Raw genomic sequence first — 10,895 nt, forward strand, 5'->3', positions numbered from 1 at the left:
ATGTTGTGTGTTTGTGTGTGTGTTTAAATCAAGGGGAGATTGCATCACTTTATAAATCATACTGGCCTTACAGACATCCTCTGCAATAAATAGTCTTTTTAGCCTTAACTATAAATTATATATTTTAGTGTTTAAAAACCTTCCTAACCCTTAAACTATGCATCCTCTAGGTAAACCTTTAAGGCCCCTACTTTCAAACACCAGTTGGCACCAAAGGGTCCCTAAACTTCCACTTCTCTACGGAAAAAGGGACACGTCATCCTGGCAATGCGAGAATGCACATTTTCTTCTCTTTCCCGCCTGGAACCGAGCCTTCCGAAACACACCCCCTTTCGCTAACACCGTATTGACACGCCCTGTCCTTGCACTCCTCTCTGCACACAAGTACGTGAATATCCCAAACCATTCCACTAAGAAACTGCCCCCCTCTCCACATACAACATAAACGAGAGATCTCTCCTAGAACTACTGGACTGAAAGTGCTTTTGAAATGGAATGGTTTTAGAATATTGAGAAGGGGAAAAAAAAAAAAAAAAAAGCTGTGGATTTCACCCGGATGTGAGCAGGCTGCAGGTCTGTTGGGTGAACACCCAGCATCTCCTAAACAGGTTAACTACAAAACTATGAAGATTATAAAAAATAGAATGTTACGTCGCTATTGCGGCTTTTCTTTAGAGTAGCGTCCGCGAGGCGTCGGACAGCTGGCTTCCCGTTAACTGCTCCGCCGACTGGCTCCCGACACCCCGCTCGGGTGGTCGGTCCACAGGCAGAAAGGACTCGCTCTCAGCCATGACTGTCCGCTACTCTAACCAACAGGTTACATCAGCCATTGACAAGGTGAAGAGATTACACGCCTACCTACGAAATAAAATAAACACGCACAAATGACATAAAGTGACTACATGCGTGAGCAAGCAAGATACAGGATGCCTAGAACCGCCTTAAAGCTCTGCTCCTTGGGAAAAGCACAGGAATACGTATTTCTATCTAAAAACCTTCTACGTTAAAAATGGTTTAAGTTTTCTATGTTTCAGAACATTTTTATGCTTTTTTTTTTTTTTTGCTTTAAACGCATCAAGAATCAAATCTATCCCTCCCCTGCAGACTTTCTTTTGTGTTAATGCCTAGCCTTACAATACAGAGACACAAACACATTAATAGAAAACTAGTTGATTATGGGGTATAAAATCCTATTTTTGTAGCACAACCCTCCTCCCCCACCCAGCTCTGGGTTATGCAAACACTATTTTTTTCTCTCTCTCTTTTTTTAAAAGACAGTTTTTGGGTACTTTTTTTTTCTTTCGCTTAAGTCAGAGACAGAAGGGGGAAAGAGCAAAGGAGAAAACCGACAGCAAGGAGAAGGAAGCTGCCCGTTCTGGCCGTGAGCGGTCCTGGAGAGGAGTGGTCTGTGGGGAGCACCCGGGCCAGCCCCTCCCTTGCCGGCCGTGGGCACCCTCAAATGTTCACGTCCCGCACGTCGGTGGGCGTGCAGGCCAGGTCCAGCTCTTCCTCCTCTTCTTCCTCCTCGGCAGCCTTGGGGTCCAGGTCCTGCTGCTGGGCCTGGCGCAGGCTCGACTCCAGCAGGGCTTCGATCTGCTCCTGGCAGGCCCGGAGGCAGTCCTGGTGAGACAGGGGGTGGGGGGGGGCTCAGAAGGACGGCGGTGGGAGGGCCCCATCGCCCCGACACTCGAGGGAGCTGATCTAAGGCTGCCCCCGACCCCAGGATAGACCCGCACGGGCCTTGTCGGGCCCCCAGCTGCCCCTGGCCCGAATAGTCCACACGCTCACCAGGCGGGGACAGCCCCACGCAGGACCAAAGACCGCAGGCTGCAGGCCATCATCCCTCCCCGCCCCCGCCTATCTCTCTGTTCCCAGCAGGGAATTCCTCTGCTGGGCTCTGATCTGGTTCCTCTGGCCCCGACGCTGTCCTTGGCAAATTCAGCCATTTGACCCAGGACAGGGAGGCCCTGCCATGTCAGCCCCGCGGTGAACCCAGCCTTCTGTGATGAATAGCCGTCAAAGCGTTAGGCCGTGCATGACTGAGAATGAATGTTGGGTGGCCTGGGGAACCGGGACCCTGTATCCGCCTCCATCCTCCTGTTCGGCCCACATCCTGGGGGATGCATGGGCCTTGCCCAGGGCGTACCTGCAGCAGCCTTCCTCTTGCTGCCACCACCCTGCATTGTCAATGGACAGGAATCCCGGAGCCCAGGGACTGCTCCTGTCTCACCAGGGACAAACCCAGTGGTGTGGAGGGGACTTTTGCAGCCGGGTGGCTTTACAGCTCCAGGGGTCAGAGCCACCTGTGCCAGCTCCCAGGATGCCATACTTGGACTTCTATTCTAGAATTAAGTCTCCAAACCTGTGCCTTTCCCCCAGGAACAGGGTTCAGCCACGGGGAAGGTGCTGCTGAACTTTAACCAGTGGGGCTGGGGTTTCTCACCCAAAAGAAGTGGACCCAGGCCCGAAGGCTTTGGAGTGATCCCTGGGGACCACCCACATTTCCAGAGCTCTAGGCCTTTACAGGGAGGTCTATCCCCCCCACCGTCCACCAACATTTTTTCATCATGGCAGATTAGAACACAGGGCAAGTGCAAATAGCCCCATTTTACTGGTGAGGAAACTGAGGCCCAATTCTGGTGTGGAGCCCAACACCTGATGGCCACCTCAGGCTTTGACCCACACACCCAACACCCAGCACGGCCTCAGTCCACTCCTGACAGCTCCCACCCACCGACCCAGGTCAGCTTGACAGACAGCTCTTAGGGGCAGTGGTTTACTTGCCCCGGTAACTCGGGGGGCTGTGTGGTGGGGCAGAGAGCAGAGGGTGCAGGGAGGGACTCCCCTAGGCTGCCACAGCCCAGCTCCATGGCCCTTGTCTCCTCTCAGCAGCCCACTTGGACCTGCAGCCCTATCCTGTGAAGAGCTGACTTTGGCCACTGAGGGCCGGCTCTGGAGAAGGGCCAACAACCCGGGGGCCCCACTGCTGAGGGGTTTATGTCTGAGCCAAGCGACGTTTTTCACCAGGTGCCCAGACAACACCTTTCAGCCTGGGTGGATTGTTCCCCGGCTGTCAGCTGCGAGGCATTTTGATTCAGATCTAATTAAAGCAGGCTCTATTCAAATAGGAGTCGTGGAGTCACTTCCTCCCACTGTCTGGACAGCACTCATGTTTGTGGCACTTCTAGTGAGGCTGCCCCATCTCCCGGTGGCTGCCTGAGGGCACAAGTGATGGAAGCACCAAGGCAGAGGGGGGGCCCCCTCCAGGAGCTGCCCACGTCTATGGTTAGGAATGTTTCCTCCTCTGGGGACACACATAGGCTGGCAACCAAGCACCGCTGGCCACAGGATAGGCCACAGGATAGTGTCTGTCTCATACGCTACCTTTTCGCAGTCGTACTGCTGAGTGGCCCCTGGTGGGTGCACGGAAGGCAGCTGGAGCCAGACCTGGAATGGGGTCATTCCCAGGATCACGGCTGACCCACCACCCGCTCTGCTCTAATGGGGCAGATGCCACAAACCCGTCATTGGTATTCTAATTCTTTCTTGAAGGAGGGAAGAAAAATTGGGAATAAAACAATGGCATTTTTGAGAGGACACAATCGACTCTGGCTTTAAGAGAAGCAGCCTCTCAAAGGCAGCCATAAAAAATAAGGTTGTCCGGACTGGACCTATTGTCATGGCCCGAGACCTCACAAGAGCACTTTTAAAGCATCTTTTTATTGGCCATTCACATTGTGGCCCAGACAAAGCTCAACCGGGCCCCAGGTCCACCCATCAGGGCATGGGTCATTTGACAGGGGCCTGCCTTGTGGGCCCTCTTCCTGGACAGCTCACCAGGAGGCCATTATGGCTCCTGGGGGCACTGGGGGAACATCAGGAGGTGCTTCTCCTTCCAGAGGAGCCCTCAGGAGAGGTGGGTGAAGCTGGTGCACAGTCAGCCTGTGACATGGCCCCCACATGGGACAAGCCATCCTCTGCAGCGGTCTTGGCATAAGCCAAAGCCTTTCCCGTTGGCGAGCGCCAGCTTCAGTGCCCCAGACACTGGATGTTTCTAGTACTCGGTGCCAATGCGGGAGCAGTGCATGTGATCACTTACCGGGTCACACTTAATCACTTTGGAGAGGAACCGCGTGAGGCGGTGATAGGACAGGAAGCTGTTGGAACTCCCCAGGTGCAGGCCTTGCACGGCGGCCACCACGCTCCCAGCAGCCACCATGGACGGCGGGTTGGAAATGAACTTCACATCTGTGGCAGAGGGAGAGAGGCAAGGGGGCCATGAGCAGGGTCAGTCCACAGGACCACAGGACCCTGCGATCTAGGCAGGTACCAGGGCCTGTCCCAGCAATGGCTGGCCTGGGTCTGTTAGTGCTGAGGGGCCAGTCGGGAAGTGCGGGAGGCTCCCTCTGCCCAGGTGATGGTGGGACCCTCTGCTTTTCCTGAGGGCAACCTGACCTGCAGGCCCCTTGCACACTTGTTATGGAAAGGACACTAAAGTGGTGATAGGGGCACGCATGGGCTGCTTTTTTGTTGCACCCGACGAGGAGCCTTCAGCCTGGAGCTGGGCACCTGTGAGAGCCCCCCCGCCCCACCCCACTGCCTCATCTTTTGCCACTGAGTGTCCGGGAATAGGGGACTTGGGTGAGCCGAAGGGAGGGGGCTGGGCACAAAGGGAGTGGGGCCCCCATGGGCTGGGGCGCACAGCCCATCTGAGTCTTCATCCCGAGAATAAACAACTTGGCCTCGTTAAAGGGGCAGGCGCCAGCCAGGGGGGCTGGGAATAAAGGCAGCCACTCTTAAGGGGCAACCAAGCCGGCTTCTGGGCTGTGACTTAGAAAAGAAATCCCTAACAAGGCTCGCCACCTCTCTCCCCCACTAAAGGGGAGCAGTTCCACCCAGTCTGAGAGCCAGGGGCCATGAATGAAAAGCTTTTCATTGAGGCCTGTCGGGACTGCACAGACAGCGCCGCGGCTGGAGCACCAGGTCTGACAGGCTGGACCTCAAGACCCCGTGTAAAGGGATGGAATAATTGGGGCAGGCTCACTCCCGAAGCCTGTCCCCCATCGGAAGTGTGTGTGTGTGTGTGTGCGTGAGTGGGGGGGGGGGCTTATGTCTAGATAAGGAGCAATCCAGAAGCTCCAATAGTTGTTCCTATTCACTGTCTGGTTGTGACGGGCCCATGTGAGACCAAGCAGTCCCTGGAGCCGTGACACTGCCGACCCTGGCATAGACCTGTTCTTTGAGCTAGATTATGTGCTCACGTCAGACAGCCCTGGCAGTGTCTTCTTACCCACCACAGCACAAGGAAAAACTCCCATTTACATGTTATAGGAAAAGCAAAAGCCAGCGGTGTGTGGGTGATGTGTGCACACGGGTGGGTCCTCAGGAACCCCGGTCTTTGGGGTGCAGGGAGAGTGGAGCCCCGCCTCGCCCAGCACCTTTCAATGGGACCTGTGCCATGTGAGGGCCAAAAACACCTTCTGGGACTTTTGCTCATGCCCCCACCTCCCATAACTCATTTGTTTTTGAGCTTCAGTGATGTCACCCTCATCTAGAGAGAGGTCCCCTTGTAACCAAGGGCGATAAGGACCAGGACCCTGAGAATCTTCTAAGGGACCTGGTGGGCGGTGCTGCGCCCCTCCTCTGGCCTGAGGTCCCCCACAGGGCCCCGACCTGGGAATTAATGTATGCGAAAAGCTGGGTCACCCAAGTGGGCCCAGGGCTCACATACATCGACCTACTGCAGCCTGAGAGCTGGCACCAGAGCCTGTTTGTAGCCTCTGCACCAGGCTTGCTTCCCTCACTGCCAGCACCCAATGCAGGCTACACCCCCTGCTTTCCCAGGGTCCCGGGAGAGGGGCAGTTCCCGGCCACCCCGACTATCCTAGGGGGAGGGTGTTACAAGAGCCATTCCTTGCATTATCTCCAGGAAACGTTGCCCATTTCTCCACACCACTTTCAGCTCCATAAAAGGCTGCCTGGAAGTCTCCAGAGGCCTCTCTCCTCGGAGGCGCCCCAGCCAGAGGAAGCCTCCCTGCCTGCTTGCTGGGCTGGCCCTGGAGGCTGAGGGGATGGCCGGTGGGAGGATCCCCACCCCCACCCAAGAGCCAGAGCTGGAACGCCTGGGGAGGGGGCACCTCCCCACCCCTCAGATCCATCCGGCCAACCACATCCTGGGCTTCTCCATCTTTCCCCCACGCCTCACTTGGAAGGACCGAGAGGAGGGCGGGGAGGCCAGCAGAATCTTCCCAACTCTCGCCTAACCCAGAAATTCCAGCCACCGGAGACCCCAGACATCAGTAGGGTTCAATGAGATGCCGGGTCTGGGGCTCTACCCCTTCTGGGGGGTGGGGGTAGAAAATACCAACTTCCCCCTTTGACGAAGTGTGGCCTTCTGGCTGCCCAGAACAAGCCCCAAACACATGCGACAGCTGAGGCCTGACCGGGGCAGAGGCAGCACACAGCTGAGCTGGGTGGGATGCGGGCATGGGTCCCCGGTCAGCGTCTCCAGGTCTCCTGGGCCCAGCTCATGCTCAGAGGGGAGGAAGGAAGAGGACACAGAGGGTCAGGGGAGGGCTGTGGGAAGCTGGAGGCAACAGTGTGTGTGTGTGTGTGTGTGTGTGTGTCTTCACTGGGTTTGAAAGTCTGGCTGCCGGGGGCTGGGGCCAGGGCAGTGCCAGGGAGAGGCATCTAGGGACCATCCAGAGCTGTGCCAGGGGGAGGGAGGGTTGCCCCCTGCTGCCAACCACAGCAGCAGGCTGCTCCAAAGCCCCTCCCAGGCCTCAGCTGAGGCGCCCCTAGTGGGGCCTCAGGCAGCTGGGCTGCTCTGGTGGCCGCCCCCGCAGAAGGGCCGAAGCTGAAGCTGGCCGCCCAGAGCACGTGGTGCAGACACTGCCAGCCTGCACTCCCCACCCCTGTAGGCGCCCCTGGCAGGTGGCCCAGCCCGGGAGAGGCCAGGAGGGGGCCCCAAAGCTCAGGCTCCTTGAGGATACAAGGAAGGACAAGGGTGGAGGGTGGGGGGAGAGGCAGGCCTGTTGGCCAAGGTAAACCCCTTTTAACGTGGAGTGGCCATAGCCTGGCCCCTGCCTGGTGTGGGGAGCAGTAGCCACGGCAACTGGATACAGACAAGCCAGCCTCCAGATCCTGGGAAGACAACACCAACCTCCATTAGCCCAACCAACAACCTGAGACTTCTGTTCAAGAGAACCAGGAAAGGGGAGAGCTTCGGAGAGCAGGAGGAGTCTGCGGACCATCTGCTCAGATGGGGAAACTGAGGTAGAGGGCAAGAAGCTCTGCCAGGGAGGCCAGGCCAGCAGGGCCCAGTCACCCTACCTGTGGCACAGAGGGCAACGAAGGTCTGAGCATGTTTGCGGATGATCTGTTTGTTCTCCTCTGCCACCGGCATTTTGGAGAGGAAGTGTTCAATGAAATCGTGCGGGGTCATGGCGGCCAAGTTCCACTTGAGTTTGTTCACCAGCAGCAGCTCCATTTGCTGTGGAAATGGGGCGAACAAACATAAAGAGAGGTGCAGGGGCAGCTGCTGGAGGGGCTCGAGTGGGAGAGGGGCCTGGAGAGAAAGGATGGGGGTGTTGGGGGTCCAGCAAGTTGGGGAAAACATGCTATCCCAGATCAAAAAATTGAAGGAGCCACTTGTAAAGGTTCCTGCTTGTTATTAAACACTTCACAAGCGGAGACAAAAAAAGACCTCCAGCACATGGAACGCACGCAAAGCCTTGTCCGCGCCGCCGCCGCTAGAGGGCGCGCGCCGCCCACTTTTCGGAGGTACTAGGGACCGAGCCACAGTGGGAATCCCAGCGAAAGTGGGGCGGGGGTCCCGCCAGGTCCTCGGGAGGGGCCCGGGCAGTTTGGCCTCCCGCCCTCGGGGCACAAGGTCTGTGGGAGGCCGGCCGGGTACCCCCTGCCCTCTGCACTTTCCCCACCCGCACTCCGGGGTCCTTTGGCTAAGAGGGCTGCGGCGGGCAGCGGGTTACCAGCAGCTCGTCGGGCCGGATGGAGTTGTCAGTGTAGATGCACAACTTCTCGGCCGTCAGGGGGATGGTCTCTTTCATCTTCGAGGCTACGAACATGCAGGTGGCCCCCAGCAGCTGCAGGCGGCTCTTTTTCACCGGCTCCAGTGAGAGGAAGCGGTCCAGGTAGTTCATGGCCAACGGGAAGACCTCCTCCTCGCACTTCTGCTCCTCGCAGACCTGCCGGGACACCCGGGTCGTGACCGCCGCCGCCGGGCCCCTCCGCGGGACCCCGCGCCCCCCATCCCGCTCGCGCTCGCGCCACGGGTCTCAGAACACGGAGGGTCGGGCAGGGGGTGGCAGACGCTTGCAGTGATGCATCCCCTCCCTTAAGTATCCCTAGTACCCACCCATCCCGAAACTGAAAGGGAAAGTCCCCGCGCGGCTGGCACGGTGGGGGCGGCAGCGGGCATGGCTGGCCGGCATGCGCCGCGCGCGGGCTGCCGGCCCTGGGGACCCCGGCCCCAGTGGGTGCTCTGGGGCCCGCCTGGCCCATGGTCGCACCAAATGGGGTGCGGGGACGCGGGGCTGGGCGCCGCGCTCGCGGCGCCTGCGAGACACAAAGGTGGCGTCCCAGGCCGCCGCGCCGCATTTCCCCAGACGTCATCTTTTCAAAAAATATTTAAAAATATAAAAAAAATAACTGGGTACATAAAAAAAACCTGAAAATGACCCTCGAGCGGCCCTTTACCCAGGCCGGGGGTCGGGAGCTCGTTGCAGGCTCGGTGGAGAGCCCCAGGAATTCAAACTCAGGGGCCCCCCTTCCCCTTGGGCGCGGGCGCCGTTTCACTCTCGCAAGGGCACCACGCCGCACTTCAAAAAAATTATTTAAAAATACTTGCGGGCCCCCCAGGCGCCCACTGAAAGCCCGAAAATGTAACTCTAGCCCCCGGCTCGATATAGACAGGTCCTCCAAACCGAGACCCCTGCAGACGAGGGTCAATACCAGCGTGTTGGGGGCCACGCGACCTTGCAGCCCGGCGTGCTCTCCGGCCAAGGCTGGCGGTGCAGGGAGCCCCGGGACTCGCTGTTTGAACAAAGGGCCCCCACTTCCCGAGTGGGGTCCCCCCCAAACTGCCCGCGCTCGGTCCCCGCGCCCCTCCCGCCGGTTCCCGGCGACCGCGCGGCCCCTTGCCGCGGCCCCAGCGCCTCGCCTGGCGCTCCCCGCCCCCACCCTGCCCCCAATTATTAATAAACACTTTTGCTTTGCAATAAAAGAACAAAGATGGCGCATAATACTGGCACGAGCGGCCCTTGCATACGTGTCCATGGATATTCATTTAAAAATCAAATATATGCCCCCTCCCTCTGGAGCTGGCGGCTCCGCGGCTGGGAGAGGAGGCGCAGCGGACTCAGGCGCAGGCGGGGGCTGCGCGGTGGCGGCCCAGGCGGGGGCCCAAAAGGGCGCCCAGCCCGCCGGCCCGCACCCTCGAGCTAATTAGGGTGCGTCTGGTACTGCCTTTCCCCGCAGGGACCCCCTCCCCCCCGACCAGGAAAGGGAATTGCTAATGCCCCCAACTCTGTCCTTGTTCAAAAAACACCCACAGTATCTATATATTTTGAAAATACGATTCCTAGCTACACCCCCGGCAAACTTCAAAGTTAGGGTGGAAGAAAAGGGAGCAAGATGAGCCGCAAAGAAATGGGAGTGTGGGTAACAAGTTGCAGGCAAGTCTTAAGAGAGCCGCCCAAGCCCCGCACCTCTAGCATCCAGGTGGCCACAATCTTCCGCATGGACGGCAGGATCTCCTTCTGCACACACTTGAAGTACGACACGGAGGGCGCGCAGGTCTCCTCCGCCTTGAGCATGGCCCGCAGCACCCGGTCGTTAAGGAGGTTGGCATCGGGGTATGCCCGGCGGATGGTCTCCACCTCGCAGCACAGGAGCTGGTGTGCCATGGCTGTGGCTCTGCTAGGCGGCCTGGGGCTGGCGGTGGGTCGGGGGCTCGGTCCGCGCTCGGCTCTAGCTCTTGCGCTCCCTCGAGCTCTTCTGCTCCTCGCCCGAGCGCGCGGACGCTGCTGTTCGCTGCTACAGCGCCGACAGCCCTCTGGAGGCTCCAGGACTTTGCAACTTCCAACAAAACTCCCCTGTAGCCCGTGTGACGTTACTGTTGTTCAGCAGAGATCAAAGCCGGGCAGAGAATGGGAGGGGGGGGCGGGGGCGGGGGCGGGCTCAGTAGGAGGGGGCGCGGGCGCCGAGCGCCAGGGAGCTGCGAGGGCCCCGCCGCGGAGTTGCCCCCGAAGCCCAGTTTTCATAGAAATGCAAATCACCCCGAGGCAGCCTTTCTCCCCGCCGGAGAAGAGGGGTGCAGGGGGGCCTGTTTTCCCGGAGTGGGTCCCCCGGGATTTGGGGGGTGGGGTGGAGGTGGCTCTGCAGAGGGGGACAACTAGGAGGGCGGGCAGGCCACACGCAGCCGGGGGGAGACCGCATGGAGGGGGTACTGTGGGGCTTGGCGGCACCCTATATCGGAGCCGGGAGAATGGGCGCATTTCCGAGAACGCCACGAGGGCACCCACGGGCGGAGAGGCGGCCAAGGAATCTCAGCGTCTACATCTTCTTTCATTTTCATTAACACGTGTAAATTTCAGGAACCATTGAACACTCAGGGACGCCGGGCAGAGCCCAGAACCCTGCTGGAGGCTTCATGCCGGCGCACAGGGGGGTCGTTGTAAATGCCCAGGGGAGTAACCCTAAACGTTTAAGAGATTTCAGCCTAGCATGTTCTCGCTCAAAAAATAAAATAAAATAAATGCCCGAAAATTCCAGCAGCAGCCCAAGATGGTGGCCAGCATTTCCTTCATCCTGTCCTCCTCGCCTGGGGATCTGCAGGCTGTCTTCCTACCTTGGCCAGTCCATCCTTGTGGGGT

At 58.7% G+C, this 10,895-nt stretch overlaps 1 protein-coding gene across 1 annotated transcript; it reads right to left on the reverse strand.

Moving 5' to 3' along the window:
* Positions 1-1,064: 1,064 nt before the first annotated feature.
* On the reverse strand, positions 1,065-10,141 carry CCND1 (cyclin D1). Its single transcript, XM_033120052.1, has 5 exons — positions 9,729-10,141; positions 7,992-8,207; positions 7,333-7,492; positions 4,100-4,248; positions 1,065-1,620 (listed from the first exon to the last, which is right to left on the reverse strand). The coding sequence occupies exons 1-5, from the start codon at positions 9,924-9,926 to the stop codon at positions 1,456-1,458; spliced, it is 888 nt and encodes a 295-aa protein (XP_032975943.1). The 5' UTR covers positions 9,927-10,141; the 3' UTR covers positions 1,065-1,455.
* Between the last annotated feature and the right edge of the window lie 754 nt (positions 10,142-10,895).

Source organism: Rhinolophus ferrumequinum, chromosome 11 (genome assembly GCF_004115265.2).
Source record: "Rhinolophus ferrumequinum isolate MPI-CBG mRhiFer1 chromosome 11, mRhiFer1_v1.p, whole genome shotgun sequence".
Classification (NCBI taxonomy): domain Eukaryota; kingdom Metazoa; phylum Chordata; class Mammalia; order Chiroptera; family Rhinolophidae; genus Rhinolophus; species Rhinolophus ferrumequinum.